Consider the following 15,281-nt stretch of genomic DNA (forward strand, 5'->3'; position numbering starts at 1 on the left):
CAAAATGGAGTGCACCATTACATGGTTTAAGCCAAACTGCAAAAATGACAGCTCAATCATTCCATGCATACGGCTATGTTTATGAGCAGTATTACACGAGTACCCGTGTGATACAGCTCTATATCAGAATGGCTGTGATATTGTTCACAGCAGTTTGACAGCAGTGTGTAAATAAATAAGGAACAACCACGGAGTGTCTTTAAAAAACATTTTGTATGCGCAACTACTTTCTCAGTCTCAGTTTGACAGTTTAACTTAAGTTTAACTGATAATAATAAAAATGTTTCTTCAGCAGAAAATCGGCATATTAGTATGATTTCTGAAGGATCATGAAGGGCACTGAGGACTGGAGTAATGATGCTGAAAATTCAGCTGTGATAAATTACATTTGAAACTATATTCAAATAGAAAACAGTTATTTTAAATAGTAATAATGTTTCACAATTTGCTGTTTTTACTGCATTTTTGATCAAATAAATGAGGCCTTGGTGAGCAGAAGACAAATCTTAATTATTACAAATATAGGTGGAGTTTTACAGAGACTGTCTCTTTCCTCGTCATTAATTGGCAAGGAAAAGACTAAATACTGCAAATGTTGTAGGGACAAAAATGCATTTGTATTAAAACAACACTTCAGGTTGGCAGGGAATAATGAAAGTCTGAAAATACTCAATACTCAGTAGTTGTGTTTATTCTGTCAGACCGTGGTGGGATGTCATGACCAAAGGCAACACTTTTCTCTCTTTCCACTCTGACAGCTACTCTATCATGAGTCTGACAGGTGAGTCAATATTACAGCAACTAGTGTTGATATCCGGATATTGACCACACTGAATATTGTCTGATTTCATCATGTAATGGCAGTGTGGACAGTCAAAACTACAGATCAAAATCACAAAAAATTCAGTGCCTGTTGGTAGACGAATCTGCCCACAAACAGTGATGTCACTGACAGCTTTTGTAAAAGCACATGGAAAATAAGTATAGATGTTGCCTGGAATAAAAGAAAAACAAGAAACTGATTAATGATGTAATTCTGATTGGATATAAAATACACTCCACTTCAAAGCTTCAACATTGTGTTATATGAGATTAGCACAATTCATTCACTTACCTAACTTTTCTGTGCGATGTTACAGCAATTTTCCACTCGTCATGATCATGTAGAAAGGCAATAGGAACTGCAAAAAATGATTATTTATACACTTAACAGCTTAAAAGTGCACTTTTTAAGGGGAAAAAATTATGAAATTGCATTTAAAACAAATGAAAGAAAAATTAAAAAGTTAAGAAATAGTTTTCTGTGGTTTAAATATTTTAAATAATTTAATTAATTCATTAATTAAAATGTAAAAATAAAAATTATTTATGCACATATGTTTTATTCATTTATTATGTTTTTTTTTTTGTGTTAATCAATATTATTTTAGGTAACACTTTATTTCGATAGTCCACTTTAGACATTCTACCAACAGTAAGTAACTTTGCAACTAGATGTCAACTATCAGTCGTTATAGTATTAGTAGACTGTCTGCTTAATATCTTCTAACACTTTATTTTGATGGGTCCACAACATACAACATACTGACTACAGTATAAGAAACTTTTTCTACTAACTCTAAACCTAACCTAACAGTCAACTCTGAGAGTTAGTAGACATGTATTCGCAAATGAATGAGAGTTAGTTGACATCTAGTTGCAAAGTTACTTATAGTTAGTAGAATGTCTAAAGTGGACTATTGAAATAAAGTGTTACCTTATTTTACAAATGCTGCCGACAGACCTTTTTTAAGCTTTACAACAGCCAAACAAATTAATTCAATTATTAAGGTTTTTAAATAAATAAATAGTTGTAATTATTTTCTGTGGTTTAAAATAAAGTAATAAATTAATAAATAAATAAATTAATAAATTAATTCCATTACTTCTGTTATTATGCTACAAATGCCGTTGATAGAGCTAAACTTTTTTTTATACAAGTTCTATTGATAAAGTTTAACTTGCATTGAACCACAAACTTTTCCTTTAATACCCATGTAAATGCTATTTTATCATCTGCAAATTTTGTTCATGTCACACAAATGTTTTAATGCCAATTTTAATCCAACATTTCCTAAACTAAAAAAAAAAAACACTTATCAAAGCTTAAGATAGGGGATCCGTGGGCGACCTTCAGCAAATCATACATTTCATTAAAACCTTATTTCTTAAGAACCAACACATTGAAAACAGCACAAATTCCCTGTAGTGTCCCTGTTGTGCCACACTATTGCAGACCATCATCGCTGTGGCAAAGCATCATGGGAAATCCTTGATGGACTGATAGTGAGCATTATAGAGAGAATGCTGTTAATTAACACCCTTCTCAAGAGTAAACTCCATTTGATTTGGTATAATAGCTTATCAAATGCATATCTTCCATTATCGTTAATTATCCGCCACTCATTTTATTACCATAATTCCTTTCGACTGCTTTTGTCGGTTTGTTCAACATGTCAGAGATGTTGTGTCGGACAATCATAAAATGAAATGGAAATATGATTCCTATTCAAAACTAGCAGACAATGCGTATGAATGGCTGAATCAACCAAATTTATTCACCATTAGTCTACAAGTACAGATTAGAAAACACACACACACACATTACTGTACACATTTGTGACGTCAGATATACTTTGGGTGGGTTGATTATGCTAGAAAATGTCAGAACGGAACCAATGAAAACGCAATAAGCAACCCATAACCCACAAAGCCAACTCACTGTTTAACTGCAGCTAACCGAGCGTATTTACAAATCACCTACGCAGAATGAAACACTGTCACAGGTGCACTAAAAACTCAATGACCGGCGTATCGTAGAAGAAACCCAGAAACAAAACAGAGATAACCCAGCTAACAAAGATACGTTCTAGGAATGTTTTGCTAACATTGTTATTAAGTTATAAAAATGTTGTTTCTGAACATCCAGTTTATTTATTTTTAAATCGTTGTTATGCAAACGTTTCAGGAACATTCCATTTTATAATTTTGCAAATATTATGGGAACGTTACTTTTGAATAAGTAGTAACATTTAAAAGACGTTAGATGAACATCCAACTAAAACATCACATTTGATCATTTTGCAGACATTATGGGCAGGTTACTTCTGAATATTCTCTGACATTCTAAAGTAGCATTTAAAAAACGTTCAGACGGGTTTGGGGGGAAAAATAACGTTTTTATAATAACGTTTTGAGAACATTATTAAAGACCAGAGAACGTTGAACAAATGTTCTATTAACATTACTGGAAGAGCAACCACAGAGCTTAACTTCAAAAACATAAAGGGAACATTCCATTTTATAATTTCGCAAACATGATGGGAATGTTACTTTTTATCATTTAAAAAACATTATACAAAGATCCCCCAAAAAATTTCAGTTTTATCATTTTGTAAAAATTATGGTAATGTTACCGTTAATTAACATTAACAGTAGGGGGCAGTCGTGGCCTAATGAATAGAGAGTCGGACTTGTAACCCGAAGATTGCAGACTACTGTGTGTGTGTGTGCATTTGGATGAACATTAAAAAACGTTAGACAGACGTCCAGGTAAACCATTTCAAGGGGGAAAAAAAAGTTCCATGAACAATGTATAAATACTGTTGTTGTGCTAACATGTTTTTGTGGTAATCATTAGTATGCTACAAATGCTGTTGACAGAACAACTTGAAAATAGTTGGGGAAACGTTATATATTTGATCAATTTACAAACATTATGCGAACGTTACTTTTGAATGTTTTCTGAATATTCTAAAAACAACTAGTAACAATAATAATAATAAAAAAAACTGTTAGATGTATGTCCAGCTAAACGTTTCAGGATCAAAAGTTGTTTGTGCTAACGTTTTGAGAATGTTCTTAAAATCCAGATAACTTTGAACTTTGAAAAAAAAAACACTGGGGAAACATTCAATTTTGTCATTTTGCAAATGTTATAAGAATGTTTTTTGAATGTTCAAAAGTAACATTTAAAAAAAAAAAATCGATCATCCAGCCAAAATGTTTCAGGAACAAATGTTCCATAAACAATGTATAAATAATGTTTCTGTGCTAAAGTTTTGAGAACGTTTTGAAAACACCAGATAACTTTAAACAAATGTTCTATTAACGTTTCTGACAGAACGTTTGTTCATAACTTTTCCAGAATGTTCGCTAACGTTCTAAAAACGATCCCTGTTAGCTGGGAATGTGACAAAAGAAAGTAAAACAACGTCAGTCATCTATTGTGCTTTTAAAACCTTTCCCCACTTCGTTATCGAAACGGGACATGTTTTGAGAAGAGACACTTGCTAAAGTGCTTACGCCAGTTTATATTCAACCGCTATCGCTATTGTTTAGGATTCGAGTTAGAAATCATAAATCTATATAGGTTCTGATTTACTGTACGTATAAAGTCAGCGCAGGTTTCGCAGCAGTTCTGGAAAAATAGTTTCAGGTTTCTAGTCCGGTGTCCGCGCGCGAAGCCCTTGCGTTTGCTCTACGTGCGAGAAGAAAGTCTAGATCCTTCCCAAGCCGACCCGGAACTGATGGAGTGGAAAGCTTGCGCTGGAAGCGGGAACGGGTCAAGGTGGGACGCTTAAAAAAAGAAACCTGTCGAAGTGGGCCACCGCCGCGGATTCCTCCAGCTGGATTGTTTGTTGACATCATTCGCTCTCCCGTCTCGCCCTCTCAGACAGTTACTTCAGTCTTGCTGGCGGTTCTGTACTGATGATGGTGATGTCCGGGGATATACTGCAGGTGGTCCACCGTATGCATGCGGCGGTTGGCGAACGCCTGCCTTTTGTTGCCCACCTGCGCGCTGTTAACAGTCAGTGTGTTGTAGGACTCGTTGTTGCTGCTGCTGGGGTGCGAATGCATCTTCATCATTTTGTAGTGCCGGTCCATGACCGGTGTGGTCGGCACGAACATGTCCGTGTGCGACAGCGCCCGCGACATGGCCTTCTCGCGGAAATTGGAGCGCCGCAGGGAGAGCATCTTATCTGGCGAGAGCAGTGGGTCCTGGGAGAGCAGTCGGTCGGCCGACAGCAGCTTCTCCTCGGAGAGGATGCGTCCGTGGTACGGGGACAGACCGCCGGCGCCGCCGCTGTATGACGACAGGCCGTAGTCTCGGTGCGGTTTGGAGTGGGCGGGCGAGAGCACGTGGTCCTGGGACATGGCGCGCTGCACGCGTTTGGGCTTCTGGCGCTGCGCCGGCGGATCCACGCTCAGCTTGATCATGTGCGTCTGCAGGTGTCCGCCGCGATGCGTCGGATCGGGCAAATGGTGCTTGCGGATGTAGTACTCGTCGTCCTTGTTGCCTGAGGAAGAGAGCAGAGCAGTGCTGTTAACGGTAAACTAAAACGATTGAAAAACATTTACGCATCTTATTTTTTTTACTTGTCTTTCTTTAGTTTAGCTAAATCTGAAGTCTGTTTAAACTAATACTAAATTAAAAAAGAATAAACAAATTTACCAATATATTCAAAATAACAAAACACAAGAAAAACAAGCACAAATATATATATTGAAAAACATTCACATTACTTGAATGAACTAAAATAAACTGAAACTTAACTAAAATGAAAATTTATTTTGTTGCCAAGGGCAAACTACTTAAACGTAAACTATTGAAAAAACATCTGTTATTTGAATTGGTTAACTAATTAGTTATGTTATTAGTTAATTGAAGTAAAATATAAAAAAAAAAGACGTAAAACATTACTTAGTAAAACTAAGTTATAGTTAGTTATAATAACTAAATAAATAAAGTTAGTTAATAAATTATTAACTATTAAATTATTAAAGTTAGTTAATAAATTAGTTGCCAAGGCAGCATTTCAACTAAAACTGAAAATAAGTAAAGTAAAAATGTATTACTTAATAAAAAAATGCTAAAAAATAAACAGATATTCAAATCTAAAAAACAACAAAAAACTAATAAAAACAACAAAAACAACATAATCACTAAAACTATTGAAACACATTGATGTTAACTGAAATAAAATATAAAAAAATAACATTTCAAACATTTAGAAATTTAGTTTAGTTTAAGCTTATGTATTAAAATGACTACAACTAAAACCAAAAATAAAATAAAAAAAATCACAAGAACTAAATAGACATATTGAAAACATAAACACACAATATATACTGTATATGCTATAATACTTTATTAAGGATACTAAAATAACTGGATCAGTCACAAAAGCAGAAAACAAACACAGAACAAACTCTGACTGATAAGAACAAAAAGTATGTCCTAAGTTTGAATTGTACTACTTGGAGAAAAAAAGTACAACTGATGTGAAAGCTACAGGTCCTGCAGAAACGATTTTGCTGATGTAAAATACAGCACTAAATTGTGTTTTTATGTCTGTTTCCTCACTTTCTCAGTTTTTATTGCTCTGTTTATCTTTTCTTTGTTTTTCTCAACAATGGCACAGGAAACACAAAGTCGGAGTTGATGCAGCTATGAGGAGTCTCTCTGGATCAGGGAAATGAGTGTGTGTGTGTGTGTGTGTGTGTGTGTGTGTGTTTATGTGGGACGTGTTGAGTTTGTTGAGGAGCAGATGAACTCAAGAATAGGGCATTTCTCCTGAGATGCTGCAGCGTTTTTTTTATTTGTTTTTGATTTTACTTACTCATGAAGCAGTAGGTGTTTGGGATGATTGCCGGACTGCATGCTATGTGCTTTATACTTCAATTTGGTAAAAATCAGTACACACACACACACACACACACACACACACACACACACAAACCATTATGCAATTATGCATTATGCAAAATAAAAAAATAAAAAATATTGCTATTGTAATATTTCACTGTAAAATTAAAATAGGTATTTAGTAATAATAATAATAATAATAATAATAATAATTTATTTTACAGTGACAACTGTACAACTTTTAATATATTATCAATAATAATAATAATATTATTATTATTATTAATTATTATTGCTATTATATTATAATTATTTTACTATTATAGATCTATAATTATAACAGTCTATAAGTAATCTTATCTATATTAATATCTGAGTGCTTATTAATATCTGTGCTTATTTTTCACAACTGAATTTTGTGTTAACATGTTTTAATTTATGGAAGTCCAAGCAAATTTTGACTCCAGGTTTATTCATCACACTCAAAATTAAGCACATTAACTTCTACCAAACAACCCTAAAACAAAACTTGTGTAAAAACGAAGTAAATTAATAAAACAATACATTTTACAACTTTTTTTTATGTCACTAGCTTGTCGTGTAGTGTAACTACTTATCTAAAAGCATAGCTGTTACTACTTGAACTGATGACAGGCTCCAGTTTTTAAGTAGCTTCCCCAAATGGACAAGATGATTTCCTTTCTGAGCAGCAGTGGACAGAGGCTGCAGCCGCAGATGACTGTGTTTGTGAGCATTCAGTACGAGACCAACTATCGATTCGCCGCTCGACTGTTGATCTTGGAGTTAATGAAGACAGGATCCTACAGCTGGCCGGCTGCTGTAGTTCAGAATTATCATCACTGACAGCACAGGCGGCCCAACACGCTCAAAGGCCGAATGTGCCGATGTGAGGGCATGACATTAGACGTGAAAAGGTCAGGTGGACGGTCACGCCGGACCCCAGAGCTCAATTATCTGCTCAGATACAACGCTTTAGATCAGCGTGCAGTAATGCAATCTAATGCTACAGACGCACAATATCAGCTACTGGCCTTCCGGGATGAAGTGCGCTAATCTCTCAGGTCAGCTGCATTATGAGCCAAAGAGAGCAACCCTTTTATTACCTGTCTCTTATTTATTATGCTAAATATCTCTTTTTTTATTTAATTTAATGTTTATTCATGACCAGACAACCTATAAAAGCATGTTGTTTCCTCAAAATAATAAATGTAGTTTGAATTTTTTTTACAGTTAAAGCTGATTTTGCATATTAATCCTGTAGAGCCTGATATATGGACAAAAAGTAGTCAGAAAAATTTTAATTTGTTGAAATGGAAGAGTCAGCTGAACCTCATGGAAGCTTGTTTCCAGCATGGAATAAAACAACAAAAAAGGTAATTGCAACTTTTTAGCCCGCAATTCAGATTTTTCAGAGTTTATATCTAAAATTCAAACTTCTTTTCTCAGAATTACAAGATATAAACTCAGAATTGTGAGATATTAACCTGTAATCCTGAGAAAAAAGACTGACTTGCGATATATAATCGAATAATTCTGTATACTTTTTTGCAATTCTGACTTTTTTCTTTGCTGAATTCTGATTTTTACATAGTTATGGCTTGTTTCCCACAAAATAAGTAAAATAAAAAAGGCAATTGCAACTTTTTATCTCACAATTCTGAGTTTGTGGCTCACATTTCTAACTTTTTTCTCAGAACTGTGAGAGAAAATGTTGCAATTACTATTTATTTTATTTTTATTTTATTTTATTTTATCCCGTAATTTGGTGCAGATACTGATATTTATATGGTAAAAAAGTAAGATGAAATCAAGTAAGCTTGTAAATCAATGAGATAACTGAAACATAAAATGATATAAATATTAGTCACCACTCTGTATCAGCCAATAAAATGTCTTAGTAAGATGATATTTAAATGCTTAGTTTGATGATCAGTACTCTGTAGTTTAATGCCATGATGACTGAGAGATAATAAATGTTCTTCAAAAGATGACACGTGAGATTTAGTTAGATTTGAACATGATTTTTCTTAAAAATGTCTGGATAATCAAGTAAACTTAAGCTGATTCAGTCTAGTAAGTGTTCATCTTGAAATATTAGTGTAAGTAGTACTGTAATATTACTATAAATATTATTTAATAAGTTATTCTTATAAAAAAAACTAGTAAAGACCTCACAGCAAAAAGACACATGAAGCACAACCTAAAGGTGGACGTTTGTACAATTATACTAAAAGACCTTTGACTTGCTAAAACTATCAATCAGACGACAGAAGGCATGTGTCATGATTTGGTTCATGTTCCCCTGTCTTGTGTTTGGACTTTTGTGGTACTTCCTGTCTAGAGTGCCATTTGTAGTTAACTTGTAGTCCTATTGTTTCATTGGTCGTCTTGATTCCGTTTGGAGCGTCTGGAAGCCACTCATAGTGGGGGGGGCTCTGTCACGATAGTGGGTCTCGTCTTTGTTTTCTCCGGACTCCATTTCCCATAACCCCTGCCTAGGAACTAATTATCACACCACACCTGTTTCCCATCAGTGACACTATAAAGGTTGCACTCATCCACACACACATTGCTGATTATTGTTTAGCCTATGTTGTCTAGTTTCTGCCTTGTCTTGCCTTCGTGCTTTGTTCTTGGACTGTTTACCTGGTTTGTGATCGTTGACTGCCTGTTCTCTGGATTACTCTTTTGGATTACCCTGGATGTACTGTTTTGCTGGTGTTTTGACCCTGCCTGTCCGACTACGCTCTAAATAAAGCCTGCACTTGGATCCTCAACCCCGTTGTCACGTCTCCTCGTTACAGCATGTAGTAGATTGTGTGTAACAGGTTTTTCAAAGTTTTGATCTTGTTGATCATTTAGAAATGTGTGTATCAAATATGAAACAGTAGTATTTAAAGGGTTAATCCTATAAAATAGCATGTTATCTCTTTCTCTGCTCTGCGACCCTTCTCCCTATTAAAACCATGAGTAATTGTTCTCCATTACCGTTCATTACTCTCAGGTCTGCCTCTGGTCGACTCACGGCAGGTGAAACCATAATTACTCAAACAGCACTGCAAACAGGCACCAGAGGCACCATTATTTTACATCCCACAGTAAAGAAAATACACATTAACGCTCCAACATGTCTGTAGCATGTCTATGACTATTCATGTCTGTCTACAGAAATGACTAATGTGTCTTTTTGTGATTTTTTATTCTCTGCAATTCATGGTAAGTTTGTTTTTGAAATCCGTGTCCATTTAAAACTTTATTATTAATTCCTCTTGGTTTTCAATCTTGCAATTTTCTTCATTCAGTGTTGAATGTCATTGATTAGCGAGCTGTAGTGTTGCCCATCTGATCATAATGGCTCAGGACTATGTTAACGCAGCATTTCAATACTTTCATGTTTAATTTATTCTGCCCTTTTGTATTTAATGAAAGCCGGTCGACTGGTTATTTTTCATTTAGCAGGTGCTTTTATCCGCAGTGCATGTATTATAGTTGCAGTCCCTGTGGAGACGAGCGTCCTGCGCAAGGACACTGAAGTGACAGCAGATCACAAACTTTCTAATTTAAGACACAACCTACAAGTTTGGGGTCAGTTTGAAGAGTTCATTTGCAAAAACAGATAACTCATTGTTTTTAACAATTTTCAAAAATCATGTTTTTTCATTGTACATTCCAATTAATCTCAATTGAACACTGCAGTTGGGTTATTTTTTATTTTTGAAAATGTAAAAAATGGAGTTATCTGTTTTTGCAAATAAACTCTTCGTATGTTTTTTTTAAATATAATTTTTCACGTCTCTTCAGCTCACCAAGGCTACATTTATTTGATTAAAAAATACAATTACAATTACAGTAAAACCAGTAATATTGTGAAATATTAGTACAATTTAAAATAACTGTTTTCTATGTGAATATATTGTAGAATGTAATTTATTTTTTTGATCAATGTTGAAATCAATATCTTTGATGAATAGAAAGTTCAAAAGAACAGTATTTATGTGAAACCGAACATTTTTGTATGATTATAAATGTCTTTACTATCACTTTAGTTCAAGTTTACTGTATTTTTGATCAAATAATTGCAGCCTTGGTGAGCAGAAGAGACATCTTTCACTATTGCGAATCCATCTTATGCAATTCTTGTAGAATTTGTCATGTGAATTCTGCACATAAATGTATGAAAATGAATCTCTCTGTCTCTTATACAGGATGGATAATAATGAAGGGAGGAGTATGTACTTAAGTCTGCTTTCATGGCCATCTCGTAGGACGGTGGGAGGTGCGTGAGGTTCTGGAAGGACCGGGAGAACGACAGGTCATACGGCTCTGTCTGGGATGTCAGGATATTGTTCATTCTTGGCTTCTCTGCAGGGTAGAAAGGGAAAAAAGAGGCAGAGTGAGAAAGAGAGAGAAAGATGAAACACATCCTATATAAGAGAAAGCAGTTCCAGCTCAGTGTATGCAGGCCTCCATGGCATCTGTCTGAGAGTGTGTGTGCTGGAATAATATTTGAAGAAGTTGTTTAATGAGGGTGAGTGTTGGTCCAGGCAGCTGCTCAGCCAATAAAACACTTGTTGGGAATGTCGTTCCCTCATTTTAACTGTGTGCTCATGGGACTATGAACTGCCAGGCCTGGGATTTGCAGGCTATTTTCAAAGGCTTGTGTTTCTAGACTTGTATATATGACATTACATAGGCGCACATATACAGTACCAGACCACATATACACTGCAAAACATGATTTTCTTACTCGGTGTTTTTGTTTTGTTTACTAGTAAAAATTCGAAACTTTCCTATAGTTCACCCAAAAATGCAAATTTCTTACAAACGCACAGTTTTTCTCTTCACAAGTCATTAACTGATGGACTGGAGTGGTGTGGATTACTTGTGGATTATTGAGATGTTTTTATCAGCTGTTTGGACTCTCATTCTGACGGCACCCATTCACTGCAGAGGATCCATTGCTGAGAAAGTGATGTAATGCTACATTTCTCCAAATCTGATGAAGAACAAACTCATCTACATCTCTGATGGCCTGAAGGTGAGCACATTTTCAGGAAAATTTTCATTTTTGGGTGAAGCAAAATTTATAAAGTATCAAACTATCAAAATTAAATGACTTCATGTTTAAATCAAGAACAAATATCTGCCAATGGGGCAGGGATGTATGTTAATTTTTTTTGCTCAATACACTGGTGCTACAGAGGTTGAAAGTGTAGCACAGGCCAAACTCAAAAAATACAAACCATCACAAAAATTGTTTTTAGACAAAGTTTTTTCTTTATTTGCTAAAAATGGAAGAGTGCAGAAACATAACACCTCCTACACTTCATCAAAATATAAAATAAAAAAGAATGGCAGACATTTAGGCCAAAGTGGGCAAAGATAAAAAGCCTTGTCATTATTTTATCTTTGTTATTAGAAAATAAGAATGTTTAGATACCCACATTCTTTAAAATATCTTCTTTTGTGTTCAGCACAAGCAATAATTTAATACAGGTTTGGGACAACATGTGAATGAGCAAATAATGACAGAAATTTAATTTTTGGGTGAACTCTTCCTTTAATGACAAGTGGCAGCATGTTTAGTTCTGTTGCTTTAAGAGCTGCACGCATCGGTTTCTCTCTCAACTGTTTACTTTAATTTTAGACATACCCAACTGTGTTTATATGTAAACCTTGTGTGTTTTTGACATTATTAGATGCAAAGTCAATCAGACACAAAAGACAACTTAGTCTAGTAATCAGGCACTGTTTAAGTGTGCGGTGTGTGCACACTTCATGTGTACGTTCTCAGAAAAAGCGCACATCAGAACAGAATGTGAATGAAATGTTTAACCGGCTTTAAAGCAGATGCAAATAATGTACTTTTGTGATTGTCCCGTGTGTGTAACTTTACCCCTGAGTTAACACTGATGTGAATGCATGTGGCGTTGCCAGAACTGCAGCTGATAGAATGTGCGCTGTAGCATGATACTACGACATTTCTTTAAAAGCAGATCATGGAGACATTTTAATCCACAATCAAAAATTGTCATATCACACACTCCTAACTACCAAGTATAATCAATCTCACACAAACAAACAAGCACAACAGAATCACTTAACACTATTAAGTGGCTGCGTTATGAACACGCAAAACTGTATCGCACGCGTGCTACAGTGGAAAATGTATTCATCTCACAGACCAGTTTTTTCGTAGCACATGCAACATATATGTCGCACTGTACAGCCCTGCAATTGTCAGGATTATGGACTACTCTGTGTGTGTTTTTGCCCCTGTGACCCAGTTTCTTCCTCATGTTGATTGTGTTAATTATAGACCAACACAAGAGAGTGTAACTGTATAGAGATAAGCACAGAGAGACTGCACACAAACATAGACCAACACAGAGAGAGACCGCACACATATAGAGTCCACCCTACATTCACAGACATCAAAGAAATGAGAAATCATACACATGTACAACATGTGTACTGCTTACCGTAGTGCTCTATTCGGTGTCCTAACAAACCCAAGTGAGAAAAACAAAATCAGTAATGTTCTTTTGCATGCTTTTGATTCACGGTGTCACATATTGCAGGATCATTCTGTGATGGTCTGATCATTCAACCAAATTCAGAAAACATCCATAGCTAATTATTATTTTTTTCCCCTGAAGAATGACAAACATAAATGGCAGTGAAAGCCAAAATATTAAATGTCTGATTAATTTTCACTGTGTAATCCACTATTTTGTAGGCAGTGGTCAAAATGACAATTTTGTCAAATACGGTAAGTATCAGCTAAATTAAAAGTGACCCACATTTGATTTGAAATGTAACAATTTGCCCATGGAGATACACTGAGATCCCCATATCCATGGGATTAAACCTTAGAGGACCTTAAAAATGAAGATACCAAAAGAAAAGTGTGTTAATAACCAAAATCTAAAAGCTTGTTATGATATCTTTAATACTGCTTGTGGTACATGCATGCAAACTTTGGAAAAATACGTTTTGGCTCTCAGACAGTTAAGATCCATGCAGTTCCTTTGACAGAAGGAAATTAGATACATTTCTAGTTTTAATATTATTTGTTCTTCAGACAGTCCTCTTTAAAAAAAAAAAAAAAAAAATCTATCAGATGTATGCAAAGTGACCACACTTGGTTTTTGACAACTGGAAACGTTTACAATTTACTCCTGGAGCCATATTGTGATCCCCATATCTCTGGGATTGAACAATACTGGGCCTTAAAAATAAAGATGCCATAAGAAATCGTTGTTAAGAACCAAAATCTAGAAGGATATTAAGATATCTTGAATACCTCTTGAGTTACAGGCATGCAAACTTTGGAAAAAAACAACATAAAAAAGTGCTCTTTCCCATTTTTGAACTGTCACCGTTGGCATATAATGCATTTACTAAAGTCGACAGATTTCACTAGTAGACCTACCAATCTCTGTGTAAAAATAGCATGATGCAGCAATCTTTCTCAGATTATTAAAGACTGTGTTATTCAAGTATTCCTTGTTCCTTGCTCCCCGAGTTAATTGTGACAGCAATGGGGTGAGAAAAATAAACTGGGTTTCCCTTTGAATTAAGTTTATTTTTCCTACCCCACTGGTAGGTATTTACTTTTCGTTTTACTTAATTACTTATCTTGTTTTCTGAAAAATGTATCAAAATTAAATAAGTAATTTTGCATCTTAAGTAAACGTATCTTGATTTAAGGGATATTTGTACTGGACAACAAGACAAAAATACCGAGTAAGAAAATATTTTTTTGCAGTGTATAGACCAGGGGTAGGCAAGTTCGGTCCTAGAGAGCCGCAGTCCTGCAGAGTTCAGCTCCAACCCTGAAAAAAAAAAAATCTATCAGATGTATGCAAAGTGACCACACTTGGTTTTTGACAACTGGAAACGTTTACAATTTACTCCTGGAGCCATATTGTGATCCCCATATCTCTGGGATTGAACAATACTGGGCCTTAAAAATAAAGATGCCATAAGAAATCGTTGTTAAGAACCAAAATCTAGAAGGATATTAAGATATCTTGAATACCTCTTGAGTTACAGGCATGCAAACTTTGGAAAAAAACAACATAAAAAAGTGCTCTTTCCCATTTTTGAACTGTCACCGTTGGCATATAATGCATTTACTAAAGTTGACAGATTTCACTAGTAGACCTACCAATCTCTGTGTAAAAATAGCATGATGCAGCAATCTTTCTCAAGTAATTTTTCCTCCATGCAATTTGGCTCCAAATCTCAGGTAAAACGTCATTTTGACTACCCTCTATAAAATAGTGGATCACTAAGTAAATGTTCATCCATGGCATTTAATATTTTGCCTTTCTTTTCATTTATGCATTTTTTTTTTCACCAGAAAAAAAGATCAAAATCAAAAGTTTTAGCCAGGGACCTCTGGTGGAGTTGACACAGATAATATATAATGGAGTGAGCTGATATTAACTGATATTACGTGATATCTAGCACACAAGAAGTTTGATTTAATTGAGTGCATAAACTAATAGCATCACCGTTCCACCGCGAGAGATGTGACCGATGTGTGCTTACACTCTGAAAAGCT

At 35.1% G+C, this 15,281-nt stretch overlaps 1 protein-coding gene across 1 annotated transcript in view; it reads right to left on the bottom strand.

Moving 5' to 3' along the window:
* Window positions 1-4,057: 4,057 nt before the first annotated feature.
* Window positions 4,058-15,281, bottom strand: part of LOC107695697 (protein shisa-6 homolog) — a 120,336-nt gene continuing 109,112 nt past the window's right edge. Inside the window, exons 7-9 of the mRNA XM_016495708.1 lie at window positions 13,192-13,212; window positions 10,946-11,071; window positions 4,058-5,339 (exon numbers count right to left, since the gene is read on the bottom strand). Of these exons, the coding sequence (XP_016351194.1) occupies window positions 4,711-5,339; window positions 10,946-11,071; window positions 13,192-13,212 (776 nt within the window). The 3' untranslated portion in view covers window positions 4,058-4,710. The remainder of the gene's footprint in view (window positions 5,340-10,945; window positions 11,072-13,191; window positions 13,213-15,281) is intronic.

Source organism: Sinocyclocheilus anshuiensis, unplaced genomic scaffold (assembly GCF_001515605.1).
Source record: "Sinocyclocheilus anshuiensis isolate Anshui unplaced genomic scaffold, SAMN03320099.WGS_v1.1 scaffold1075, whole genome shotgun sequence".
Lineage (NCBI taxonomy): Eukaryota > Metazoa > Chordata > Actinopteri > Cypriniformes > Cyprinidae > Sinocyclocheilus > Sinocyclocheilus anshuiensis.